The sequence below is a fragment of the Neopsephotus bourkii genome, unplaced genomic scaffold (assembly GCF_033783945.1).
Source record: "Neopsephotus bourkii isolate Nb327-2 ecotype Australia unplaced genomic scaffold, CSIRO-AGI_Nbou_v1 NB_168, whole genome shotgun sequence".
Taxonomy (NCBI): Eukaryota; Metazoa; Chordata; class Aves; order Psittaciformes; family Psittacidae; genus Neopsephotus; species Neopsephotus bourkii.
In genome coordinates, this window is record NW_026900684.1 from 5,292,501 (window position 1) to 5,319,423 (window position 26,923).

Sequence of the window (26,923 nt, forward strand, 5' to 3'; positions counted from 1 at the left end):
TTTCGTGAAGATGATAGCTTGCCCAGTGTATGTTTCATATGGGACATTCTCTGGTCTACCAGCCTTACTTGGAAAAGTGAGATTGATTCTGTAGGTAGTGGTGACTTGCAAGTTTGTGCATAAAGAGGGATTGATCTGTAAGTGATATCAGATGCCTTTTGTAATCAGTTCCTTTGTGCCAGGTTTACTTCCGTGTAGTACTTCCTTTGTATGAAGCACATCAGCTGTATTAAATGTCTTACCCAGTAATGACTTGTGCAGTCAAACAGCTGTATGAAAGACATGGTCTTCAGCTAATGCACAGAGGGCCCTGGGCCACCAGGAGGTTTCGAGTGGCCAGAAGTGTCCCATGTCCAGGCCAATCAGAGGCTTTATCAGCCAATTCAATATTTATTTAGCAACCTCTGGGTTTTTTTAAGTAGATGTCAAATTTACCCTCTGTCCTGGGTTCAGCAGTAGCAGTCATTTTTCTCCTTCTTAGTAGCTGGTGCAGTGCTGTGCTTAAATCACGACACCCTCTGATTTATAAACTGACTCTATGAAGAGGAGGCATTTGGCAACATTTTCAGTTGCTTAAAACCACAAGTATCATGTTCATCACTCGTTCAGTACTTGAAAGTTGTATGCTATTTGACGGGATGTTTATCACCATGGTATTAATATCTTGGATCTAGTTCTGCCAGTTTTAATGTTATGGACCATTTACGGAGAAAAGCATTACACAAAGTAAAAAAAACATGGCAAAATCTGAAGGCACTGTGGGAGTATTTTTGCCTCAAAGGAGGACGTTGGTGGGGTAGCATCAAGAAACAGCAATGGAACAGCTGTGGGTTTCTTTTTTTTAGAGGAAGTCTTGCTTGCTTCATTGCAACGTGTGAAAAGACTTGTAGTTTAAACACTTTGCCATTTAAAGTCTGTCTTCACAGTTTATGAAGGAACTAAAATAAAACCCCATTACCATTTTACATAGCTCATGGAGATGAGTGTAAAACCTAGACAGAGAAAAATATGTAATGCTGGATTATGGGAAAAAGGCTTTTCAGTCCAAAGGGAGAAAAATATCCAGAACACAAGGTTCCACAAGAAATGTGTTTCAGGACCTCTCCTTTCACCTCTGGCAGCACTTTAAAAGGTGGTGTTGGCTTTTTTATGATGCCAGGGTTGTCACCACTTTAACAGGATGAGTGTGGAGCTGAGCTGTGCAATATAGTAATTTTTGCAGATTTTATTGGTAAGATTGAAGGAGAGCCAGCTTAAGTGAAGGGCAGCTCATCTTACAGCCAGAATCCAATGTCACCAAATCCAGTGTGCTTATATAGCTAGATCCTTCATTACCTCCTCTTGCTTAACTCATTCAGTGACCCTCTGTACAGAAAAGAGAAGGTCAGCACCGATCCCTTTTGGTCTTTTAGTCTGTCAGCCTGTTATTGGGTAGGAGAGCCAAAATATCGAGCATTACATCCCAAAATAACCATTGCCCTTTTGAGTTTATCAGTCACCTTAAAACAAAGACATTTCTAAGGAATAAGCATTCCTTTGAGTTTTCAAGGTGCTCTCTGCAAGCAGGTACAAATCTCTACAAGAGTTGTCAGCTTTTGGTGGTTTTAGTGAATATCAAGAAGTTCAGTCTAAAGACTTCTTTGCTTTTACCCTCATCCTTCCCTGTCTTAAAGTAAACTTTCAGGTTACTTCACCACCATGTTTTTAATAGACCATTTCAGGCATAAAGAGTGGCATAATGTGACTGATATTTCTGAGAGAAGCTTGGAGGACCAGGTTTCTTAGAAAACAGCATGGGAATGACAGTATGGGAAGATTTCATATGGTACGATGAACATTTCCTGTGTTATGTACATCTATTGATATTATCTTAGTTTGACCTGTCCAGAGATTTCGAAAGAGAAGTTCACTTTAGTCTTCCCAGCTTTATCTTTGCTTCTTTTTAGGAACCAGCACATTAGTCACACTCCTTCTACACCATTCTAAACCTGTACACTCCTTCTAAACCTCAAACGAGTTTCCAGTGGGACCTGAGTCATCTGTGGGCCTTGTCATGGCCTTTTTCTAAATAGCTGGAATATTTTTTTCCTGGGAAGATGATGTTATAAAGGGGTGTGGTTGTGTAGTAGGTTTTGATATAACTTAAAAATCATGTTTAATCTCTACACATGTGAGATTTCTGCAAGGAAATTTCTTGTATTTTGATGACAGTAGTAAAGAATTATGTCAGGCATTTTTGTGTTGTGCATGACAGAATGGCCATTTCAGTTCTTTTTTTTTAATCACAAAAAAAGATACTGAAAACACTGCCCGGGAATGCTAACAAGCAAGAAAGAGGAAGTTATATTCGAGTTACTTTGTGCCCTCCTCCCCCGTGATGTTACCACTAGCATCTTGACCATTTTGGTTACTACTGGAGGGGAAAAACCTCAAATCCTTTCCTGATCTTGGAAGGGCTCCAAAATATAGCACATATTCCTTGCTTAAGAGTGACCTATTTCAGTTTTTTTCTTAATCTGTGCTAGATTCTGGTTTGCCATTATTAAAACTCCACAGCGAAGCATTTACTAGCTTTGTCCCTATATTTACAATACCTTTTGACTGAGACGTCTAAGAGCTTTAAACATATGCTTTAAGCAGTGAACGGTTGGCGCTGACATTTGTTACAAATCTTTTCAGAGGGCCGTGTGGAATCGTTCTAATCCGGGAAGAGCCACTGACTCACTGTGTGATCTGACAGAGTGACATATCACTTGACCTCAGTCACAGCAGGTGTAGAACGAGGTGGAAATACGGGGCCTGACAGAAAAGCAGAGGGTGTCTTTTGGCAGAGCTTTCCCCAGCAAATAAGTTTCAAATCCACGGCTTGGCTTCTTTCTTGTTCCTCCAGAAGTCTGTGATGAGTTTTAGATCAAAAATAGGGTTTGCGGCGTTTCTTCTTGGCAGCGGGAGGACGTGTGAAGCAGTCATATTGGTTACTTGCGGTGGCATAAAACGCCAAGGCTGGGGTTTACAGATGGGCTGAGAAGGCGACCTCCGACTCAGTCATTTTTGTAGTTCAGACAAAACCGTTCCTTCCTTCCTGACCGCCGCAGCTGCCTGCAGAGGGGCTCAGCCGCTGCCGCTGCAGCGCCGGGAGCTGCAGGGGGCGCAGCGCTCCCGTGCCACCTGCACCAGCCCGACCCGGCCCGGCTCGGCTCGGCTCGGCCCGTGGGGCTGAGCATCCGAGGGAGCGGCGAGGGGTTTGCTGCGGCGAGAAGGGATGCGGTGTGCGAGCGGAAGGGAACGTCCGCACTTTGCCCCCGATGATTTGTGGTGGGAAAGTGGAGGGGTTGTTTTGGGGGGTTTTATTTTCTGTTTGGCTATAGGTGCTGTCAGATACAGTGCATTGCATTCTCCGTGAGATGGCTATGGGTGCTTTAAAACAGCAGATGAAACGCTACCCCATTCTGCCAGCTCCAAGTATGGGAGCTCTGGTAGAAGTCCAGAACTTACTGCAGCAGCGCTTTCCCCTGCCAAATTTCCTGACATTGACATTACCAGTGTTCAGACCTCAGCTAGCTCATGACCGAGGACAACCTTAAACAAAATGCCATTTCCCTGCCCATTCAGCATGTTTACATTTAACTTTAAGTCTTCTGCTATATATTCATGTGAAATTCTACCCCACCTTAGCTGCTCTTACAATAGGATAGATCTTAAACATTACTTAAATATCTGGAAAGCCACTCTAGTTTGCATCTGGATAGCCCCTCTCTGCAGAGAAATCTTTGGTGGGCAAAGTACTTGTGCTGGTGCATCTCTTTGCTGTACACTGCAGAACAGAGGGAGAAGGGAGGCAGCTGATGGTGCCAGGAGGACCTGGACTCTGGTGAGCCTTCATCTGGAGAGTGACCTGGTGAGGCAGGGGACTGAAAACGCAGGAAGGAGAGCCCTTCTAGCTGATGAAACTTTAAGACAAACTTAAGGCTGCTGTGAGATATTTTAAACCAAACTGTCCAACCTTAACAGGAGTTTAAGGAGCAAACAGAAGGGTCCGTCCTCAGGTACATGACATGCCCAGGCAGCATGAGCTAAGCTGGAAGTAAATGCACAGAAGCACTCTCATTCCAGCCTGTAGCACAGCTTCTGTTAGAGCTGTCTGGCACAGCCTCAGGAGCTGACGTCCTGCTTGAACTATCCTGTCCCACTTGCATTCCTGAGCCGACAGACGACAGCATGTAGATGCGCAGGCAGCAGTCAGCAGCACATGCCAAGCAAGTTTCTTACAAAAATAGAAACACAATAGATCTTTCAATTTTCCAGTGCGTCTTCCCCAGTCCTTACCCGTTTTACTTACAGTGAAATGTAGAGGCACGTGAGGTGCTGTGTCCTAGTTGCACTTGATCTGTGCACATCTCAGGATGTTCTGATCTGGTTTTAACCCAGGAAAAAGCAAGTAGTTTTGATTTGAGTCTGGCCAAAAGTCTGAAGCAGTCATATTGTAAATGGGGTGTTGCTTTGTGCCTTTTTCATAATTCTGCTATTCAGATTTTGCTCCATCTTATTCTCATATAAATCAAACTGAATGAACTTGAAGTTCTGAAGCAATTACAGACTAAGGAATCTTAAAAGAGCCAGTCCATGGGAAGATACACCTGCCACATCCCTTTTCTTGGTGTACCAGCCATCTTACTATTGCTCTCCTTGCCGTTAGTGACCTGGTGCCTCAGGCACAGACAGTTGCACTTGGGTGCCTGACTCCTCTAATTTCAGCTGCTGGGGCAGCTGAAGCATGACAGGTCAAATCATTCCGAGCCAGGAGTACATAATGTACATCCCATGCATAATGCCACTGCTACCTTTGGATGGCTTCACCTACTCATACAGTTTAGAATTAGGTATTTAGGAATTGCTTCCATTTCTCTGTGACAACCAGGTTATTATAATTGGGCAGTTCTTTACAAATAATAATTAATTTCCACTACAACCTTTAATTTAAGGTGCCACGAATGTAAAAATAAACAAGTTACATCCTGTTTCTGATTTTCAGACACTTGTACATGGATTGCCAATAGACCAAAAGCAATTAAGGCCTACATAATATTTTTGTCATTTTTATTTCATAAATTCATGCTGTTTTTCTAACATGGCTTTGAATTACCACTGTGACTTCCTGTATTTCTGTGAAGAAGAAGAAAGAAATGTTCTCCATCCCAAGGATATGTGATGCCATACTTGCTATTTTTTTTTTCCTTTTGTCCTTGATTTTCTAGAGGGGATGTCTCATGAAAAAAAGAGTCAAAGATGATAACAGTTCTAGGCAAAACTCTTGCATCATTTAGTCTAGGTTTCTGAATCGGGCAATACAGCTTGCTATGTATTTACACTTGACTTTCAATTAACTCTTGGATGTTTGCAGCAACGTCATCTCAGCAGTCAGGGAGACTTCGTGAAGCTGTTTCCTTCATTTAATAGCCTACCATAAGCTTTAAAATTTGATCTATAAGTTTTGACTTTTTATTTTTCCCTGGCAGCTTCTAATCAATATAAAATGTGAAAATACCCTTTCTTTTAATTGATAATGTGTTTGATTGTATATAAATTGTATTTTCATGTGCTAATCCATGATAGAAGCGTGGGAAACAACATGTATGTTATCTCTGGAATGGGCAGAGTCTTTATAGAATGGTATTACTTCTGTAGACTTTTTAAGGGGCTCTGTTCTGGTGAATATGATTTCTGCTTCCATTAGTTTTTCCCCTCTATGTCTTCCCTTTAAAGTAAACCAAACCAAATTATGTAGGACCACTAGGAAATTCTTTGAGAGGAAGGCTGCAATATGCATCTGTGCCAGTCAAACGTTTAACTTTCTAATTCCCAGCTTATTTCCTGAAGACACCTAAATAGGGCTGAGCTGCTGGGTGTCTGAACTTCTTCCTGCTCTCTGTATTTTATCTGTTATCTCAAACACTGTTCAGAAGATCCTATACTGTATAAAAGAGCATACAGAAGTTGTGACCAACCACACAGTGAGTATATTAAAGGTTCATCCACCCTCCTGCAAAACATATTTAAGGTTGTTTAATATTGTAATATTGGGGGGGGGGGGGGAAGTCCAGAAATGGTTCTTTTTCCCCTTTTTTCATAACTCAGCAGAGCATTCCCATTCAGGGGGTGGGTAGTTAAGAACACTCTAGTGTTTCAGACCCTCTGGCTTTTGAAGCTGGGGACTAACTCAGTAGTGCTTGCACATTTTGAGTGGTAGGGAAAATGTAAAGTGTACTTGAAAACACTTGTGTGCTAGACACCACCATCATGGACCAGACCCCAAAGGGCAGATTTACACTGCACTTTCCACCTTTGTGTTTGTCTTACTGAGTATCTGATCAGCTAAGCCAAACTTCCTTTACTCTAAGGAGGGTTCTTTGGGCCATTTATTGATGTATTTATTAGTGCAAACTATCTGTTCAGCTTAAATAGGAATGTTTTAATAGCATCTTTCTTAACATTGTTCTGCTTTTGCATGTCTTTTTATGATCTTCTGCATTTTTGTCCCCCTTTAGCTTTTCTGATGAAAACTGTTACAACAATAGTGATCATCTATTTACATGGGCTTTGCTTTTTCTTAAGAATAGATCTTTGTGTTTCAGTAAGATCTGTGGATCTGTTTTGAAATATCTGTTGTGAAAAAGACAAAACATTTTCATTTGAAAGGCAGCATAATTTTCTGGTTTGTCTCATCCCTTACTCTGCCTTTTAATTGCTGTAATTTTTTTCTCCCTGCAGCAGGTATAAACATCCATGCACTGAATAGAGAAACAGCACATTAATTTCACAGTGACTTTATACAGTGAAGGCTGTTATTTGTAAAATGCAAACATCTCAGAAGTCTTTAACAACTACTTACAGCTGCTGCACCTTGAAGTTGGTGACAGGACTTCCCCAGAGCCTACTTGGACCGCCTCCCTCTGGCTCAGAGAGAAGTTTGGTTCCCTCATGTTACTTCATAGCTGCTGAAGTGCTACCTTCCTTTTCTAATTTTCCTTTTTGATATATTTCTAATATCTGTGAGTATTTACTTACAAACAGGTATCCTCACGTATGACTTCCACTGCCTCTTTATTGAAGGCTAGCTGAGAAAATCTCTGGCACCATCCTTTGCCTTCTGCATCGTGAAAATGCAGGGGATTTCAACAGCTTGGCTGCCTGAACTGGGGAGTGCTTAGAAGCTCTATGCACAATGGCTCTGTGAAGACGAATCTTAAATCAATGGCAGTATTAGAATTAAGAAAATGAATACGGCAAATTAATAAGATGTGATACATCTTAAATATAGAAGTAATAGGTGCTCTGATCTCTGAATTACTTGCATGAAAACAGAGGCAGAAACTGTGCCTGTGTGCATCCTGCAGTGCCATGGCAGAGATGGAACTAGAGCACAACCTTTCTTAGCATCCTATGTACCTGTCCACACAGTCTCTGAAGTGAAAGAGTTCTTTTAATAACAGGACACTGAAACAAACACAAAATGTTAGAGAAGCTGTATACTGATAATAAGTATTTCTCTTGCGAGATGCGACTGTATCCATTTGAAATTATGACCAAGAAGAGGTCTGGCCTGTGATGCTTGTTCCTGAGATGACTGAGCTCTTAGAGCTGTATAACTCTGCTTTTGGGTCCAGCCTTTTTAAAATGCACCCTTATGGCCCATGGAGTGAGGCCATAGCCTCACAGGCTCCCTGGTTACTGTGTGCCACAGGCTGTGGAAGGTAACTCATAGCATTTTAGTGACATGCTGGCATTCATATTGACCAAATTCATCCTCGCACATCAGTGTTCAAGGGAGAAAGGAGGTCTTTCTGGCCCCAGGGAGGAAGCAGACTTTCAACATGGCTTGTGTGTGATTTTTTTTGCATGGCCTGGGAAGCTAACTCACTGAACTTTCAATATGAGTTAATGTTTTAAATGTAGTATTATTGAACACATTTGTTCTTTAAAATGCCATCTATTTTTCACTCCAGTAGCTCTTACTCCAAAATAACATGAAAAAGGCTGGTTTTGAGAAGAAGGCCTAGGACTGGCCAAGAGGAGGGAAATACCATGTTCAAAGCAGAAGCCTGTGAGATAGCATTCTGCATAAACCTGCCAGTCTGGTTTCAAGATGTGTATCACGGGGCAGTTTTGCTATCCCCAGCACAGCTACTGATGCTTGTTCTGGAGAAAGAGAATCCATTATGATCTGTCCTGGCCAAATATCTACAGTCCTTTTCTGGATTTAGTGAAAAATCCTCCTTACCAGCCACCCTTCAATTGTATCTCTGCAAAAGGACATAAAACCCAGCAGGACTCCCTTATCACAGGGCATTAACTGACATGACACTGACATTTTAGATATGTGTGACTTCTTGCCTCCAACCCCCATGCTGAGATCTCATGTTCCTTTTTTCCACAGGGTCATGTTGTACACAGAGTCCCCACTGTGGCTTTGCTCTGCTGGGTCAAGGGAAACATGAGATAACAATTTTTGCCCTTTCCTATTAATGGTTAAATTTGGAGAGGGAAAAACAAAAGGTGTTTGTGGATATCATCTTTGAGATTGGTTTTATAAATCAGTGCAAAATGGAAAGATGGACCTTTTCCAGGGCTTTTGACCTCCTGTACCTTTAAGAGAGGGGTAGTGAGATGGCATCTAACAGGCTCTGTAGCTGCCCCAGATTTTAACCGTTTTCTTTTGAATAGCAAGTGTGTGATTCAAAGAGGGCCTGGCAAAAGCTTGGTGTATTTTTGCAGTAGCAGCACTGGAAATACTTAATGGATATATGAGACCCAGCATTCATGTAGACTGTTGTTGTTTTCTGCAACTTTCTGTAAGTTTGGGGAAAACTTAATAAGTACTGTTTCTCTTTCTTTCTTTAAAAGAGACAGGGGAAGAAAGCCTGCATTTTCTGCCATTTCCCAAGAGGCTTTTTATCTGTTTAAACCAACTAGGGATTTTTCACATATTGACATAAGCATTCATTTGCTAATTTGCTGGACATTAAACTGCACAGCATTCTTGAATGAGACTGGAATACTTGGGTACTTAGTGCTGCGCAGAGCCCACATCATTCCCAGTACACATATGGTTTTCCTCCTCTATCTCCTAGATAAAAGTCACTGTTTGATCGCCTTAAGGAAAAGAATGAGTTAAATGGACCAATATTCTAGCCTTGGCTCTGAAACTGGGCCTTTTCAGAAAGTCCTCAGCACCTGCAGCAGCTAGGTCATTTGCACATACATAAATAAATAAATTAACAATGAATAAATAATTTAATCCCACCACACAATGCCACCTTGCAGATCTGATCCTTTGCTCCCAGTGAATTTGTCCATTCCTAATTCTTTTTGATAAAGTCCTCAGATACTTGCTGACTGTCAGTCTAATTTTCTTATTGTTTTCGCTTGATTAGTTCTGTATGACCTAAGGTCGCCCTTAAAATCCACATCTCTCGTGAAGACTCCGAAAGGCCTTCTTTTTTTCAAAGGGATGGAAAGTGCCTGCCATTTCTCCGGACAAAAGCCTGGAAGGTTTTCAGTTATTAGCCTCCCGAAGCAGCCCTTTCGCTCACCCAAGCGCAAAAAAAACTCATTAGGGGGCACCTTTCTTTCTGGCTTCTTTATCTGACGCATGTAGGGTTTACGTGTTTCAAGATTTGCAGGTCTTGGATGAATTTGGACAGCCTCCCTTTTAACCCTGCCGGCCTGTGGTTATGCCCACCACAGACATTCACCGTAGCTCCATGCCCTTAACCACCTGGAGATGCTCCGTCTTCTTAAAAGCTGCTTTACACCCCGCTCTTTGGTGAACAGAAGACACTTCAGCATGCTGCTGCACTTTAAAGCCATGCTCCCGTGGGGTGCAGTGGAAAGGCAGGCAAGGCTGCCAGCTGCCAACAAGCTCCCCATTTTGAGCTCTGTGATTAAAATACGAAATCAAAGTTAGTGTCTCACTCATGCAACCCTTATTATCATCAGAGGGATTTACAAGACTAAGGCAGTAGAGCCCTGAGAGCCTGCTGTGGTGGCCGGGCTGCATTATGCCCAGGCCTGCTTATTCTTTTTCAAGCAGCAAGGTAAATACTCTCATATTGGCTGAGTTGCCTTCTTGAGACATGCCAGGTGGGCTAGAAAGAGTCCCTAAAGATATGTCCTCATACACATTATATCTGGGCATCTCGCCTTTCAGAGGGAGTGTGCAAAGTCGCAGTCTCCTTCATTCACCTGGGCTGGCAGAGGTTATAAATCAGGACAGCATCTGATCTGCCGTACTTAAACAGTGCTGCCCAGCAATGCTATAGATATGGTTACCTTTTAAAAAGACAAACAGCCTGAAATTTTGCCAGCAGCAAAGGGATGTTCCTCATTTACGTGGGCTCTGGTATATTTGTTAAGGAGAGACATTGTGTGATTGAAAAGAGAGGTAGGAGCAAACCAGTTATGCTTCTCTTTCAGAAAAGGGCTGCCTAGTCTCTTTGATGAGAGACCTCAGCTCAGGCTGGGCTCTGAGCCTAAAGAGGAGAAAGAAGCAGAGAAAGAGAAGGAAAATAAGCAGATCCAAAACACACAGGGGGAAGATGTCCTGGGCAGGTATAGAAAAATAGGTGCCACAATACTACATCTTCTTGTCCTGAAGAGCAGCTTGTCTTCCACTGGAGTAGAACTGTGATCCCTCTGGGTTACCATTTTTATGAAAGCTCAGGGCTGCAGCTGAGGTCCTGCTTCCAAGCAAGCAGGTGACAGTTTTGTGGCAGCTAATCTTGGTCCTGGCCATTTTCAGGGATATTGTCCTTGTTAGTTTGGAAGAATGCACGCACCATTATGACCACTAGGTTTTTTCCTAACTTGGCAGTTCCTCTGAAATCCCCCTGATACCACAACGTTAACCTCAGTCTGGTCTTCCTCCTAAATCTGCTTCCTCTGAAATCTGTGTGAATCCTTATTCAGAGGATTTTCTATCTGAGCAAGCATCGTTTTACCAGTCTGATGTCTGTTGGCATAAAGCTGTGATCCTCACAAAAATTTCCAAAGAAAGACATCAGTTTGCTGGTTAAGTCCACAGTTATTTGGCTAATAATAAGTTTCTATTTTTCTTCAGAATAGTCACTATCTATCGATGTTGCTCATTTTAGTACCATTACATTTCATCTTTTGGAGTACTGAGGGAAGGTTTGACATCCAGCCAGAAAGAGCACATGGAGTCTGCAAGCTTGAGAAACGTATTCTATGATTCTATGGCACACTGTGTTTTCAGGAGTTTGTGAGACATTTGGCTGCTCCTCAAGCTCTGCACGTTTTCCCATTGCTGAGCATTTTACATCCTGAAAAGGAGCTGGTATCTTAAGGTTATGAAAAAGCTCACCTGTGATTCTGACATCCTTCCTGGTGGTCAGAGTATGGGCAAATCTAATTGATTTCAGTAGGAAAAAATGGTGGTTGTGAAGCTGTTTATAACATGACGCACTGTTCCCAAAATGTAACAAAACTGGATGAGTAGGGGGTTCAGCACCAAAATGGCACCTAAGGATAAGCTTTCTGTTATGCACAAAGCAGATCCTTCAGCATCAAAACTAGCTGATGATAAATCCTTTAGAAAAGTATTAATTTTCTAAATAAGGGATTAAATATTGTCTATCCTGTAATGTATCAATGTGTGATGAAATGCCAGTTCTTAAGTACATTGCTATTATGTAGGCATCTCGGAGTGAAGCCAGTGCCACGGAGGGGCTCAAGCTTCTGAGCTTGATATTTTGACAACCACAGAAAGAACACTGGCTTTTTGTGGATGGCTGATGGCTTTGTCTGAAACGGTACTTGCTGGAGGGAAATAGTAAACACCCATTTTTCCCACCCAAAATTCTTTCCACCTCTTCTAGCAGTACATGCAACTAATACCTTAGAAATATCTGTCACCTGGGATAACCAGCCACTGGGACACTTAAACACTGTTTCAGTTCAGTGGCTGGACTTCCTACACCTTCAGTCTGCATAACAGGCACACAAAAAGTTGGATCTTCTTTTAAAAGGAGCAACAGGTCTTGCAGATGAGATGGAAGAAGTTTCTATTTGGCCGAGTCACTGGAGGCTGAACTTCTTTTAATTAGATGTGGTTTTCAGGCATGGAGATGTAGAGCCCCTCTGAAGTATCCGAGCAGATAAATTAAGCTACTTACCAGGCAGCAATGAGGATGGGATTCAGCTGCCCTGATTTTTCCTCTTCATGTATATCTGAATCTGACCTCTTGATCCTTTATCCCCTTCTGATTCAAAAGAGGAAAGATATATTCCAAGGAAAATCAGTTCATATTTAAGGGAGAAATTGAATCAGTCTGATAAACTGTCCTCTAAGAGATGCCTGTTTGTTGCTTTCGACAAGAAATATTGCTTAGAATGGTGAATTCAGTCTTAGACCTCTACCTTTGAGACATCTAATAGTTTTGAAAGTCAGATGCTCATAAATTTCAGTATGTCCTTCTATTATCACACACTGCAAATATTTTACCTTTATGGTATGATGTTGCTTTAGTACAAAATAACTTTTCCAAATATATGAGCAAAAAAATCTCATTGGTCTCATCCCATCCTTGTATTTTTGTCCGGTAAGGAACAAAACTTGTCAGCATCCTGCCTGTATGCTTGTGTACCTACAGGCTCTAAAGCACACTATGTCCTCACCTTATGACTTGGCCAGCTGTGATGAGATTTTCATGGGGGTTTTGTGCCTTACTAAATGGTTATAATTTTCCTGAAATAACTTATCAGCTTGATTTTTTCAGTCAAAAAAATCACAGTGCCTGAAAGACTCTTAGAAAGGCCTTTATGAAGCCGGATGCTGGCAGCAGGTGCTACCTCTCTGTTCCAGAACTCTAGTCCCAAAGTCCCCTGCTGGAAGAGGGTGAAGTTTACCATTCTCTCTCTAAACTGGATCCTAATCTGAAAAGGCAAATTGATTACAAATCTTTTTTGGAAGAAGCTCATTAAAAAAAGCTAGCCAAATACAGAAAAAAAAAATCCCCTTGGCAAACCTGCTATAAATTAACATAGAATATTCTCATGACTAGAACAGCATTTCACTTCTCCCAGTTACCCATGCTTCTAGCTCTGTCATATACTTCTTGCAGGGATGCTTGTCTTACCTACCTGTTGATTGCCATATTCAGTACTGAAAGTTGCTTTGTGAAGTGGTGGTAGAAGCTCCTCCTGAGAGCATAAAGCAAGCTGAATGTAACACAATTTCTACCTGCATGTAACATACAAAAGACCAAGAAAATGAATGCCACTAAGAAGATTAATTTTCAGAAAAGGAGAGGTAAAGGTGCAGCACAGAGAATTGCAAATAGCTTTGGAGAAGATAAAATACTAGGTGAAAGCATGCTATTTTGCTGCTTAGAAGCTCCTCACCACGGAAAGGAGATCCCTTGACCTCATGGAGTTGGATTAGCTCCTGTGTGTGCACACAGATGGAGTTTGGCCTTTCACTGAAGCACAGATTGTTCTGCCTAGTTGTGGTTTTGTTGTTTGTGGGATTTTGCCTTGGGGGAGTATTTTATGCACTGAGTACCAGAGGCAGTAGGGCCTGTTTTGTAGCTGTTCTGCCTGTTTCATAATCAGACTAATTTTGTGTTTAGGACCAGGTTAGATTGTTTACTTTCCATCTGTCTTAATAAACATGTGGCTGCATAGCTGAATTAATAAAATGAGTGTGAGGAGCCACTGAAATATGTACCTGTTTGGTAAGCTCTCTGCTGATGCAACACCATTGTGTCTCCATATGGAAGCAACTGTAGCTTTAGGCATCTTCAGGAAGCTTTGCCCACCTCCATATATATATATGCATATAGTTAACAAGCATGTAGGAATCTCTTGGTTGCTTTAACATACTGCTTTTCCTGCAGATGGTGATTTGTAGCATGCTGTACACAGGGGTTCTTTTAATCATCATTTTATTGTTTTTCATAGATCTTTGCTAACAGGTTTGGCATTATGCGGCAAAGGATATATAAAGGACATGGATCTGTTGGAACAAGTCCGGAGAAGGGCCACAAGGATGATCAGGGGACTGGAACACCTCCCATATGAAGATAGGCTGAGAAAGTTGGGGCTGTTCAGCCTGTAGAAGAGAAGGCTGTGTGGAGACCTCATAGCAGCCTTCCAGTATCTGAAGGGAGCCTATAGGGATGCTGGGGATGGACTCTTCATTAGGGACTGTAGTGATAGGACAAGGGGTAATGGGTTAAAACTTAAACAGGGGAAGTTTAGATTGGATATAAGGAGGAAATTCTTTCCTGTTAGGGTGGTGAGGCACTGGAATAGGTTGCCCAGGGAGGTTGTGAATACTCCATCCCTGGCAGTGTTCAAGGCCAGGTTGGACGAGGCCTTGGGTGATATGGTTTAGAGCGAGGTGTCCCTGCCCATGGCAGGGGGGTTGGAACTTGATGATCTTAAGGTCCTTTCCAACCCTAACCGTTCTATGATTCTATGATATACTTTTGCTCTTTTTCCAGTTGCTTTGTCTCTTTCTCCAGACATCAGAGATAATTTACAGTACTTTCAGTAACAGAACTTCCAAACCATGTTTTTTCATCATTAAGAGTGGAGAAGGTACTGTATGAAAAAAGTCTGTCACATTGAAAAATTATTATTACATCCTATGCTAAAAAGGGGGTTTATAATGGAATATGCAGGAGCCAGGTTATATTGATTGCCTTAGAACACTCCAATATATAATTGTGCTGTATGTAATCTATGTTGTCTCAGAGTTTCCTGAGGCTCTTGAAATCGTGTAATCTGTGCTTGGTGAATACCATTGGTTCCTCCTGCACTTTCCTAATTTTGAAACTGAAGCTATGTGGGGTTTGTTCTACAGGTGGTGGTGTTACTGTTCCTTCTACAGATCCCAATCCTGAAAACCCAGCAGTCAATTTGATAGTAAGGGTAAATTGTTTCCATCCTAGCACCTCTGGCAGAAAAACTCTGAACCCTAACTTTTACTCACAGCTATAGTGGCCTCACATGGTGTAGCGACTAAGATTGCACAGCTGTATCAAATCCCTGTATCAAACCATGATACACAAAGCATATGGTATACAAGCCACATATACCTCCAGAAGAAGAGAATGGAGGTGCGAAAGCTATAGTCCTCACTCTTCCCTGGCATGGAGAAGGCACTGAAATGCTGCCACTGCTTCACACCTGTAGTCTAAATTGGATGTCTCCTTCAACGTGATATCCTGAGATCAAACCCTCTCCGGGCAAACTACCATCTAATCTTTCCTTTCACAGGACTAACTGTGGGCACAGTGTTTCCTTCAAAGACAACACAAGTTGCTTTATAGGGGCAGAGTGGTTATAAGCAGGTGCTCCCAAAGAGGGACACCCAGTTTTTAGCCTCAAAGACTTCAACCTTGAGACTCCAGCTTCCTAGAAGGATGTCTAAGTCTCAGGCTAGCAACAGAAGGCTGAGAGATGGAGGCAGGTAAAACTACTTTCATAAATGTTCACCAAAAGCATAACAACTGGGTCATGAATTCCATGTTGCCTTGCAGGACTAAGTTGTTCAGAGAGCCTAATTATTTACCTACACAGTCTTTACATAGACTAGGACTGCACTTGGATGTGTTCTTCTGGTGATTAAAAATTACATTGCCAATAGTACAGTATGTGGGTAGGTATCAGAGCTTTAACCTCATATACATACTAAGATTCCTTTCTTATACATCTTATCATAATTGCATCTTCTCTTAAAGAGAATCCACCCTTCCTTTCTTAAAACAGCCTTTACGCAATCTGTGGGCAAGCCTGCTAGAAATAAACATGATGATGTGAGAGGGGATGGGCTCACCCAAGGCAGGAAGCAAACTGTGGGATCAGATGCTGCATTTCAGCAAATATGAAACTGTCAGATGGAGAGTTTCTTTCTGAAGGACTGCCTTTGCAAAGGGATTGTTGGACAAGCGCTCAGCTGTCCCAAGAGCCACGGGCAAACAGTTCTCCTCCTTATGCCAAGAGAAAACATCCATCTGGGTTTCAAGGCACTATTTAAGAACACGGTAGCAAAGCAAGAAGCTGATTTGGGATAGGGTGTGTGGGCATTGTACCCGGGCACCTGAGACCATCTGCTCTCCTAAGCTTTTCTGGCATAACCCTTGTCAAGTTGTGCAGGCTGCCCTGGGGTACCTCTGAGCCTGAGAAACAGCAGCAGCATCTGACAGAGCAGTGGCACAGCCAGACTTACAAACTGGCAGGACTTTTGGTGCTGCAGGAAAGGGGTCGTACCCATACCACTAGGAGGCCAGCTATCGTGCACCACAACCAGAATGATCTGTGATTAAGAGCCTTCAGCAGTGCTGCTCCTCCTCCTTCCCTCAGCTGCCTCTTCCCAACCTATGGTTCAACCCTATAGATGTACTGGTGCAAGTGTTTGTGGTCCAATGCCACAGCAGGGTCACTGACCCAAAGTAAAATAAAATGCTCTTTTCTCATTAGCTAGTGACCTGATTGATAAGTTGTCCTTAGAATGACTGTGTTGGCATGAGTTTGGGGACTGTGCTTTGTGCCATGGGCTCTGTTTCCAAGGCTGGAAACTCCATAGGGTGTCACTGCCACCAAATCCCCCAGATCTTTGAATGATGCCCTCTTTGGACCATGGGAAGAAAGAAGAGTTCTGATCTGTGTTATATATGCTCAAAATTCATAAGCATTTATTACTTATTTAAATAGCAAGAGTGGCACAGTAACACCTCCTTCCAGGCTTCACCTGTTGCCTGTTTGAAATGTAAATGTTTAATGTGGAGAGTTCGTACACAGGCTACTTCTGCGTCATTGATCTAATCGATGATGTTGTACTTCCCTGAGAGCACAGATAAATCCATATGATAAATTAGGGAGTTGGAGATGTTTCCAGTAAGGCAATATTAAAAAGATGGACATAAACTTACTTCCTGAGTAAATGACAAGTGACATACTGTATCAGATTCAGAACTGTCCTTTGATCCCAAAAATAATTCTTTGCCTTCAACATCACAAAATTACTAAGATGTGACTATGCTGTACAGTAATTTTCTGTGTTGAGAAGAATTGCAGATATATATAGGGCTTGGAAAGCATGAGGAAAAGAGAGGAGTTCAGATAACAGGGAGAAGAAGAGGTGGAAAAGAGGACTAAAAAAGCACAGGAAAGGAAGGCAAGGCAAAATGAGGCAGATTTAAGGCTAAGAAGGAAAAAGCTGCTAGCTGAAGTAAAGGAATAGGAAAGGATACAGCAAGTCATTCATTATCAGGATTTTTAGCCAAGCAGGTGCATAACAGAGAGGCTACTATTTTGGGTGCTTTGGGAGTTAAAGTAGTTTATTTTCAGGAACAAAACCCCTCTGTTTGTTCCCATGCTATCTGCTGCCAGGCACCAGTAAATGGCATTGCCGTGTTGGAAGATGAACATTGCCAGCACAGACAGGCACCCCACCTGGGATCGGCTATGGCTTTTAACTGGCCCAGCATAGGTGATATCCAGCTCCTGCCTGCTGCCGCCAGCCATGGCATCAGCTCATGGCAGAGCTAAAATGAGCCTGAAGGAGGGGGGAAGCTAAAAACCTCTGTCCTGCAGGCACAGAAATGTAAAATGAAATAAAACCAAGTGAGCCGGACCTCTGTCAAAACACAGAGGATGCCTGTCCTGGGTAAACTCCACTTCCCCCAAGCATCTACCCCATGCAGCTCAGCTCCCATCCCTCGGTACTACTGGCTTTACTGGGTGCCAAAGTAATTTTGAGGGCAAAAGCCAGGGTCTCTGGAGCTGGGGGGATGAGCTCAGAGCCCTTCATGGGCAGAGGGGGGAGACTTTTATCCTAAAGTCATTGTAAAGCCAAAGAGGGGTTTATCCTCTACAACTAAATGAGAAAGAAAAGGAAAAAGAGAAACAATCCAGAATAGCAACATTGGGGATACAAAGACTGTCATGGACCAGTGCGAGTTTGCAAAATTATATGTAAATGACCCCAGTTTTGACCGTGGTGGCCCTCTGCTAATCCCAGAGAGAAAATCTACTTAGCAAAGGAAAGTTTTGTTTAATTTGGTTAACAGGGACCGAAACGCTGAACACATCAATAACTTCTATTTACAGGAAAAAGATGTATCTTTAATGCCTCGGTGCCAAAGGGGGTTCACAAGAGCTTAGTGCTTCCAGAATAAAAACTGTGTAGCAGTTTCTCCACATCCTGCACCCAGCGGTGGTGAGTGCAGGATGTGTGTTTGTGTAACAGGCACCAGCCATTCTGCTGCTGCTGAATGCTTTTGGCTCATCCCATCTTGCACTGTGTACACGGAGCAGGAAAGAGGTTCCCGATGGATTCACCATCCTAAAGGTGTCCTGAGGAAACGAGGGGTTTTTCTCCCCTCTGGCTGACCCATTTAGTTACCCCGCCGTGTGACCTCTTCCCCACTAATCTGAAATAGCAGCTTTTCCTGTATTTACAGGTTAAATGGAAGATACACATTCAACTTTCTACTCATTGTAATGAAGATCTTTTTGTCTGTCTCCGCATAAAGGGTCGGGTTGGTTTACAAATTGCGGGTCAGCCCATTCCGTGACTGGGCAAACAACCCGGGTCAAACCTCCTCAAAGTCTCTCCACCCAACTGGAATAAGTTAATTTACCCCTCGGCGGCTCCGGCCCCGCAGGGCCGCCCCGGGGACGGTTGGGGTGCCCCTGCCCTCCTGCCAAGGGTGCGGGGACACCGGGGACGCCTGGTGCGGGTGGCACCGAAATGGCCCCGTTAGGCACGGCAGGAGAGTCTCGAAGGACTCGCTCTCAAGAGCTTTTATTTGCTTTACTCTCGGTGCTCTGCACCTCCGTCCCCGCTGCCCGCCCTCCCCGCCCCGTCTTGCGCCTTCCCCATTACTCCTCCTCTGAACAACCTGCGCCGCCGAGAAATTCCCTGGCGAAACCCACGGGAGATGCCGGGGCCTCTCGAACGCGTGTCCCTGGGAGCATCCCCTCACAGGAAGACAGCACCAACGGGGGTTCTGGGAGTGTCCCCATGCCGCGGGCATCCCAGGCAGCAGCACATCCCTCCGGCGGCTCTCCCAGCCCGCACGTTTCGCTTGTGGGTTTTTACCCCTGGGGGTGTGCGTGGAGGGAGACTCCCTCGCCCCCCGAGGGGGCGCCCTCCCGGAAACAAGAAGGGGCGGCGGGTATAAACATTTATTCCAAGGCATCCCTTGTACAGGCACCGCACCCGGAGGTGGGAAGGAGAGAGGGAAAGGCCGGTCCAGACCCCCGGGAGGGAGGGAGGGAGGCAGGCCGGGAGCTCCCAGCCCTCCGCGACTCCCGCGCATCTCCATGGTCCCGGCAGCCTCCCTGTGCGCCCGGGCGTAACTCCCAGTGTCCGCGGTCATAAATAGGGTTTTCGGGCGGGGTAGAGTCTCTATAGCACGGAGGGGTGCTGGCCAGGGGGCAGCCCGAAGGCGTTGGGGTGGGAATGGCCGAGGAGGTTGAGGTAGTGGCGGTCCAGCCCTTGCACGGAGGAGAGGAAGGTGCTGCGCTGCTGGCCGGGACCGGCGAGGGGCACGGCGGCGCCGGGGAGGTGGTAGGGCAGAGGTGGGCTGCGGGCAGCGCCGTGCCACGGGAAGGGGCCCCCCGAGGGCGGTTGGAGCCCGGCCTCGCCAGGGCTGTGGCCGTGCCCGGGGCACTCGGGCCCGGGGTGCAGCTGGTAGGAAAAGTCCGGCTCTGGGAGGGAACCCAGGGAGGCGAAGAGGGGCTCTGTGACGAAGCGCGCTTTGGACTGGAGGAAGGCCAGGATGCGGGCGTATTTGGTGTCTTTGGTCTCCATCCTCTCCACCGTCGTTAGGTAGTGGACCAGGTTCTTCATGCACTCGTGGTAGCCGTAGTGGAAATAGTTGGCGAACTCGGAGAGCAGCTCTGCTGGAAAAGAAAGGGCAGCGGAGCCGAGCTCCTCAGGGTCCGGCCGGGAGTGGGGGCTTAGAGGGTGTGTGCCCCGGTATCCCCTGCCTACCTACCCTTCTCCCTGCCGCGGGGGAAGTCCGCCGAATGCAGAGCCCGCAGGTACTGCACCGTCATCTCCAGGATCTCCGCTTTCTCCAGCTTTCCCGAGCTCTGAAGCAGGCGGAGAGAGGGGGATCACATCTCCCCTGCGGCTGCGCTCCGCCGGGCCACGGCCCCAAACCCCTCACACCGGGGTGGGGAGTGGTGGTGGTGGTGTCGTTCCGCACCGGGGAGAAGGGAGAAGGGCCTGGGTGCTGACACCCCCTGCCCCCCCCGCCTACCTGCTTGGCCAGAGCCATGGGCACCGTCTTCCCCAGCTCGGTGAGGCAGCGGTTGATACGGTCCCTTCTCCTCTTCTCTATCACTTTGTGGGAAACCGGCGTCCTCTGCAAAACAGACGGAGCGTGTTAGCGAGGGGAGAAAGCGGCCGGATCCGGCCTCATCGGGGCAGCTGGCCCCGGTCCCGACCCCTCCAGGGCAGTCCGTCTCGACCCCACTCCAAGCAGAGACATAGGGCGCGACGCGGCCCCGGGAAGGATGCTCCGGCGGCCGGTCCTCTCCGCGATGTCCGGAAGCGCCCCGTCTGCACGGGCGGCCCCGGCAGCGCAGCCTTATTTTGGGGACGGGTGGGTTGGGTTTTCCTGGGGGGGGCGTGCTTTATGAAGGGAAAGGAGGTGAGGGGACAATGCTGGATTCTCCCGGCTTCCCCGCAGAGTCGTGCGCGCAAGGCGGGCTGTGGCTCACCCTCCGCTCCTTGAGCTTGGAGGCCATGGTTGGGCACTGCATCTCCGTTCTCTCCGAGCTCCTTTATAAAGCCATCACTTCTTGGGGGGGACCCCGGGGAGGGGGGGGGGGGCGCCACGGGCCCGCTGATCCCATAGGATTAGGGGCGAGCGGCGACGGGGGAATGTATGCATTAAAGATCAGGGTGGAAGGGGGCGAGAGAGGGATGAGGGGTGGGTTGGTTTTCTTCTCTCTTCTTCTTCCTTCCCCCCCCCCCCCTTCCATGCAGCCGGGGACAGCCCAGCTGTGTCACCCCACGTGGACCCCGCGGACACACGTGATGGTCCCACAATAGCGGCGGGGATGGGGATGCGGCGAGCGGGGCGCAGGGCGCGATCGCGCCCTGCGCCCCGCTCGCCGCATCCCCATCCCCCCCGCCTGCCTGCAAATCCCCGTCCCCCCCCAATCCCCCTCCCCTTAGCCTCAGCGCTGACTGCATTTTAAAGCCTGTCCAGAGTCATTAAAGTAATTAAGTAAGCCCTTAATAGGCTGTTCCGCCCAGTTCAAGGGAGAACCCTTGGAGACGGAGTGGCCCCGTTTGTTCTCAGGCTTTTCTCACACGACTTGGTGACACGTCCATCTTTATGAGAGATGGCAGCGAGGCTTTTTTTGTTTACACCGCTTTATGCGCCGGGGACACCCCGGCAGGTGTGGGACCGGGGGGGCTGGCACACGATTTCCCCCCCCCAACCACCCCTTAAGCCCCCCTCTTTCTTTCCCGCCGGCCCAGGGAGGCTCTCGCCAGCCTTTGGCACACGACGCTCCTTTTTTGTGTGGTGTGCGCGTCTGTGCGTTGTTGTTTTACCCCCCCTGCTTCCCCCCCTCTCCTTTGGAGAGGCTCAATTTGTAGCCTATTATCCTATAGGAAAATGTCCCATTGAAAAGTATGAATAGTTTCATTGGGCCTAAATTTTAATAATGCGGGTCAAAGAAAAGAGGGGCAAATAAAGAGGGGATCGCAGCTGGCCCGAGAGTGCATTATTCGGTGTCACCTGCGAGCGGGATCGCCGACAGACCCCCTATTCATTTGCCTAATTTTGGTCAATTTAACAAACTTCAGGAGAAATTATTGTGGCATTGTTAAGGAGGGTAAAGCTTTCTGATCGAATTAACAGCATGTTTTGATCCGGTAAATGTCATTAAAAAGAAAGAAACAATCGCGTTTAAAGGGGGGCTCCGAGTTAAACGCGCCAAGTGGAGACGCTGGAGCGCAAAGCTCACAAAGGGAGCAAGTAACTGCCACAGGGGAACTTTTGTACGCTCACATTGCTGAGGTTTTTTACACAAAAAGGCATTATTTCATACTTGAATACGTTTAATCCAACAATTGTCTATTTTCTGCAAACATATTTTCACAGCATTGTTAGCTTTCCTCTCCGCGGCTCTCCGCCCGGGCAGCCGCGCTCCGAGCCCGCCGAGCGCGCCGAGCCCCCAGCCCGCCCCGCACCGCCCCGGCCCGCCCCGGCCCGCCCCGCCGGGGCCGCCCCGCCGCGCCGCTCCCCCCCGGGGGGGCCGCCCGCCGCCGCCGCCCCTCTGCCCCCCGCCAGCGCGGCGGCGGGCGAGGCCCCCCCAGGCCCTCTCCACGGCCGCCGGTGCGCCAACGGGGCCCGCACCGGGGTGACCGCCCGCCGGCCCCCCCCCTCCCCGGTCCCGGCTCTGCCGTCCCCGGCCCCGGGGCTGCCGCAGGAGCGGCGCGACCCCGGGGGAGGGAGGGGTCGGGAGGGAAACCCCGAGGGCGGCGGAAGGGCCGCCCGGTGACGGATCCTGTCCGCCCCGGCGGCGCCGCCTTGTCCCGGGCAGCGCCGTGCGAAAGCCGTTTGCTCCAGCCGCGTGGGCTCGGGAGGTGTTTTCTCGGACGCCTCCGCGTCTCCTCCCGTGCCCCGCATTTTCCCACCCGTTTCCCCTTGTGATTTACAAGGGGAGCACCACACACCCCAAACCCTTCCCCCGATGTGCACAGCGGGCGGCACCGCCGCTCCTGCCCGGGCACCTCACCAGAAGCGGCCGGGGTATGGGCACGGTGCCGGCCCTCACCCCGCCGCCCCGGTCGGACCCGCAGCCACGCCGTGAGGGCCAGGAGCGCGAAGAGGCCCCGCGGGAGGCGGCGGCGGCCCCGGGATGCGTCTGCCCCGGCCGGCGGGGCGGGCCAGGCCGGCTGCCCGCCCGGGCGCCCCTGGTGCGGTGCTGTGGGCCGCATTATTCTGCCAGGACCCTTGTAGGTTTCGGTATATTCATTCTCGTACAATGGGATTAAACACTAACCGTTATCATCCAAATTAACTAAACTCTGAATAGCAAATGCGGGGGCTTTTATTTCCCCCACCCTCCTCTTTTGCTCCACTGCCGGAGATGGAGTTGATCCTCTTACTGTCTGTGTTAACCGCCAGCTGCAGGCACCTGCAAGGCAACTTTTTACACCAGAAAGTTGTTTATTTTCCCTCTGGCAGCTCCCGCGTTGGGTCCCCCCGAGCCGGGCTGCCCGGGGCAGCGGTGGGGGCGCGGGGCACCCTCGCTGTCCCGCAGAGCCGGCCGCGGAGCACTGAGCACCACCGTACACTGCCACTGTGGGGCCTTCACTCTGCGGGGAAGCCGGGCAAAGGCTTTTTAACGTGGTTTTTAGCTTTCAAGCCCCCTGGGCTCCTCGGGGTCTCCCCGCCGGGACGCGTGCACGGCTCTGTAGCAACCCAAGGAGGACACCCGCGGCCCCGTCTCCCGGCACGGCGCTTCTGCTCCGGCTCAGCTCCCCCGACGGCTGCAGCCCTCTCTCCGGCCGCCCCCTCGTCGTCTCCCGGGGGTCCCTTCCCGGTGGGGCTGCGCCCCGAGGAGCTCCCCGGCCCGGCCCCGCGGTGCGCGGCCAGCGCACGGCTGCGGCGGGAGGGTGGTGGTGCCCCGTTAGCACCGGCATCGCTGTCCCCTGCTTAGCCACGGGCTCTGCTGGGGGGTCCTTTGGGAGGTGTCAGACGGCTTCAAAGCGGCATCTAGGTTTGCCTTTATTTGAAAACAGATCGTCTTCCTGCCTTTTCTTACCCCTTCATTTGTGACCCCCATATAACCATGGGCTTATATGCAATTATTCACCTGAAGCAGTGGATACTAGGCTTGCAAAGCACTGGAGTTATCTGTGGCACAAGAAGCCAGCTATTGAATTTCCAGTGGAAAGTGTTGTCCGTGTGGCTGATGGACCGGTGCAGAAGGTCAGTCATGTACCACAGCACGGCAGGGGCAGCAGTTGGCCTGTTGCCTGCCTTCCTGGGTTGGAGATTCTGCTGCATAACGTGGCAAGGCCGTCACACTCCTGGGTGATCTCATGGCTGGTAGGGAATGGCAGAATGCAGAAAGTGCAACAGGTCCTGCTTGTAGGAGGAGGCAGCTTTACTAATGGCAATCCTGACTCTGCAGTGGTCTGAACCATGAGAGAAGGCGTTTCATGTAGTAGTTTAACCCTCAGCTGTACATACAGCAGTTCCTGGCACTCTGCTGTCTTTTTGCTATTAGCTTGTTTACTCATGCACTCTTAGTGACATGAGGCTGAGCTAGCAAGTTTGGAATATGATTTTCCAGTCTTTTTCTAATGGTCTCTGCCTCCAGGTCTGGGGCTGCTTGGTTGCCATCTTGCTCCCCAGCTGCAGAGGCACCTCTTATTTCAGAGCTCCTGTTGCTTGCAGCTGCCGTCTTCCTTTATGTTTTCCTCCTCTGCCCCAGAAGAAGGACCTCAGTCCTCTATTTTACTCACTTGCCACAAATGGTGGCATCATCAGGGGTCAGGTGATGCCATGATAGGACTTGGGACTCCATCCCAAGGTGGTCCTTCCCAGAAGAAGCCTTGCTTGTCACCATTACACTGGTATAGTTGGGTTGATAACAGGGCACTCTCCTCAAAACCCCAGAGTGCTCTAGGAAGTTCTGTTTGTGCTTCAGTAAATGATATTCTTCTCATGCTCTGAGATACAGCAATGCCCATAAGCCAAATTTTGATCCTAAAAGCTCTAGAGGTTTGATTCGTATCTTATAAAGTTGTCAACTATCTCTTGGTGCTTTTGGTGGCAGAAAGGACTTCCAGTGCTGTTATGTGCTTGTCATATTTGACCTCTGAGGAGGCACGTCTCACTGTGAGCGTGTTTTGTAGTGTAGTTTCAATGTAACACACTTTGTTATTCAGGATTAAGAGCCTTTCGTAAAAGTAGAATCTGATCTGTTTTGCTTTTGGATTGCCCTGGTTTGTATGAATGCCAGTTAGAAGGTTGCTGTATTCATAAGGGCTCACTTTCCCTAATTTTACACCTTCTTGGCCTCACTGATTTGACACCTGCTGCAATCTGCACTGCATGTGTCAGCCTCAACATCATTACGCTGTGGATGACTGTAAAAGACCCCACTTTATTTAAGGACTTGATAGAAGTTTCAGGGGATGCACAGAATACCTCAAAATGCATAAACCCACCCTCTCAGCAGCCTGGCTTTGTCATCCCCCCAAATGATCCATCCCCAGGATCACACAGATCCCACTGCCTTGCCTCCAGGCTCATTCTTTTGCTGGTGAACTGGCTATGAACTTTTGTTGACCATCTTTTTGGAGCAGTCTTGTTTGTCAGGTAGTGACAGGACAAGGGAGAATGGCTTTAAACTGACAGAGGGGAGATTGAGATTAGACACAAGGAATAAATTGTTCACTGTGAGGCTGGTGAGGCACTGGCACAGGTTGCCCAGGGAGGCTGTGGCTGCCCCATTCCTGGCAGTGTTCAAGACCAGGTTGGACGGGGCTTTGAGCAACCTGGTCTAGTGAAAGGTGTCCATGCCCATGGCAGGAGGCTGGAACTGGATGATCTTTAAAGTTCCTTCCAACTCAAACCATGCTATGTGCTATGCTGATCCTATGAAATGTTTGAATATACCAGGCAAAGCCTGAGGCTGTGCACTGTGTTTGTGCAAGGTGAGTCACCTAGCGTGGTGAGGAGGTGTTGGCAATTTCCCTGATGACAGCTGTCTTCCCAGGCACGCCACTGTTGAGACAGGTTGCGTTGCTTTTTAACTGACAGCCTGTCAAAATCAGAACTGAGTGCTAGAATTGATTTCAGTGGGATTTAGCTTGTCTGGAAGCTTTGGTGGGGGAGTACCTCAGATTGCTTGTGACTGAGGTGGTCTCAAGGGCTAAGTAGCTAAACATAGGGGCTGCCTCGTGTGAATAAAGGCTGAAAGATTTTGTTCAGAAAACACCAGGGCTCTTTCTGCAATGACATGTAATGCTGACAATACGTCCTTCCCCTCCTCTCTGGCCTTAGCAAAAACTGAACAAGTAAAATCTTTCCCTCAGCATGGCTTCACAGAGGGGAAGTCATGCTTGGTCTGTCTGATAACCACCTGCAGGGAGGTAACTGGCTTGGTGGATACGGGAAGAGGAGTGGATGTTGTCTACCTGGGTTTTGACATTGCCTCCTGTAACATTCTTGTAGAGAAGCTGATGGTGCATGGGCTGGATGAGCAAGCAGTGAGGCAGATTGAAAACTGCTCAGTTGCTGAGTGCAGAGAGCGATGATCATGATGCATGACATCTAGCATCCAATAACTGGCAGTATACCCTGGGGGTCAATACTTGGCCTAGTCCTGTTCAACATCTTCTTTAATGAGTCCTGTTAACATATTTAATGACATGGATATGGGGCACAGTGTACCCTCAGCAACTTCACAGGTGATGCAGAACTGTGAGGAGCAGCAGATGCACCAGAGGGCCATGCTGCCATCCAGAGTGATCTCAGCATGCTGGAGAGGTGGGCTGTCAGGAGCATCATGAAGTTCAGCAAAGGGAAGTGCCAAGTTCCACACCTGGGGAGGAATAACCGTGGCTGTTCCTGGTGGACACCAAGGTGAAGATGAGCCTCGCAGCAAAGAAGGCTAATGGGATTCTGGGCTGCATTAGGAGTCTTGCCAGCAGGTCTAAGGAGGTGATCCTTCCCCCTCTGCTCAGCGCTGGGGAGTGATGGGTCCAGTTCCGGGCTCCCCAGTATAAGACAGAGATGGACATAATGAAGAGAGTCCAGCAGAGGGCCACGAGAATGATGAAGGGGCAGGAGCGCCTCATCTATGAGATGAGGCTGAGAGAGCCTTGAGAAGAGAAGGCTCAGGGGGA

The 26,923-nt window shown here is 47.6% G+C and overlaps 1 protein-coding gene and 2 long non-coding RNA genes across 4 annotated transcripts in view; 2 read left to right on the plus strand and 1 right to left on the minus strand.

Moving 5' to 3' along the window:
* Positions 1-1,821, plus strand: part of LOC133221313 (uncharacterized) — a 31,945-nt gene extending 30,124 nt beyond the window's left edge. The window contains exon 3 of the long non-coding RNA XR_009727966.1: positions 1,685-1,821. This is a non-coding gene — a long non-coding RNA (uncharacterized LOC133221313). The remainder of the gene's footprint in view (positions 1-1,684) is intronic.
* Positions 1,822-2,292: 471 nt separating this feature from the next.
* LOC133222263 (uncharacterized) lies at positions 2,293-6,079 on the plus strand. The gene is made up of 2 exons (XR_009728250.1): positions 2,293-2,784; positions 3,369-6,079. It is a non-coding gene; the product is annotated as an uncharacterized LOC133222263 (long non-coding RNA).
* Positions 6,080-19,139: 13,060 nt separating this feature from the next.
* On the minus strand, positions 19,140-21,088 carry HELT (helt bHLH transcription factor). 2 transcript variants are annotated; one of them, XM_061370106.1, is made up of 4 exons: positions 20,761-21,088; positions 20,298-20,402; positions 20,031-20,127; positions 19,140-19,935 (listed from the first exon to the last, which is right to left on the minus strand). In XM_061370106.1, exons 1-4 carry the CDS (start codon positions 20,800-20,802, stop codon positions 19,439-19,441), a joined length of 741 nt encoding a protein of 246 aa, XP_061226090.1. In that variant the 5' UTR covers positions 20,803-21,088; the 3' UTR covers positions 19,140-19,438. The 2 variants fall into 2 exon arrangements, with proteins under 2 accessions (XP_061226090.1, XP_061226097.1); XM_061370113.1 differs by having other exon boundaries at positions 19,141-19,932.
* Between the last annotated feature and the right edge of the window lie 5,835 nt (positions 21,089-26,923).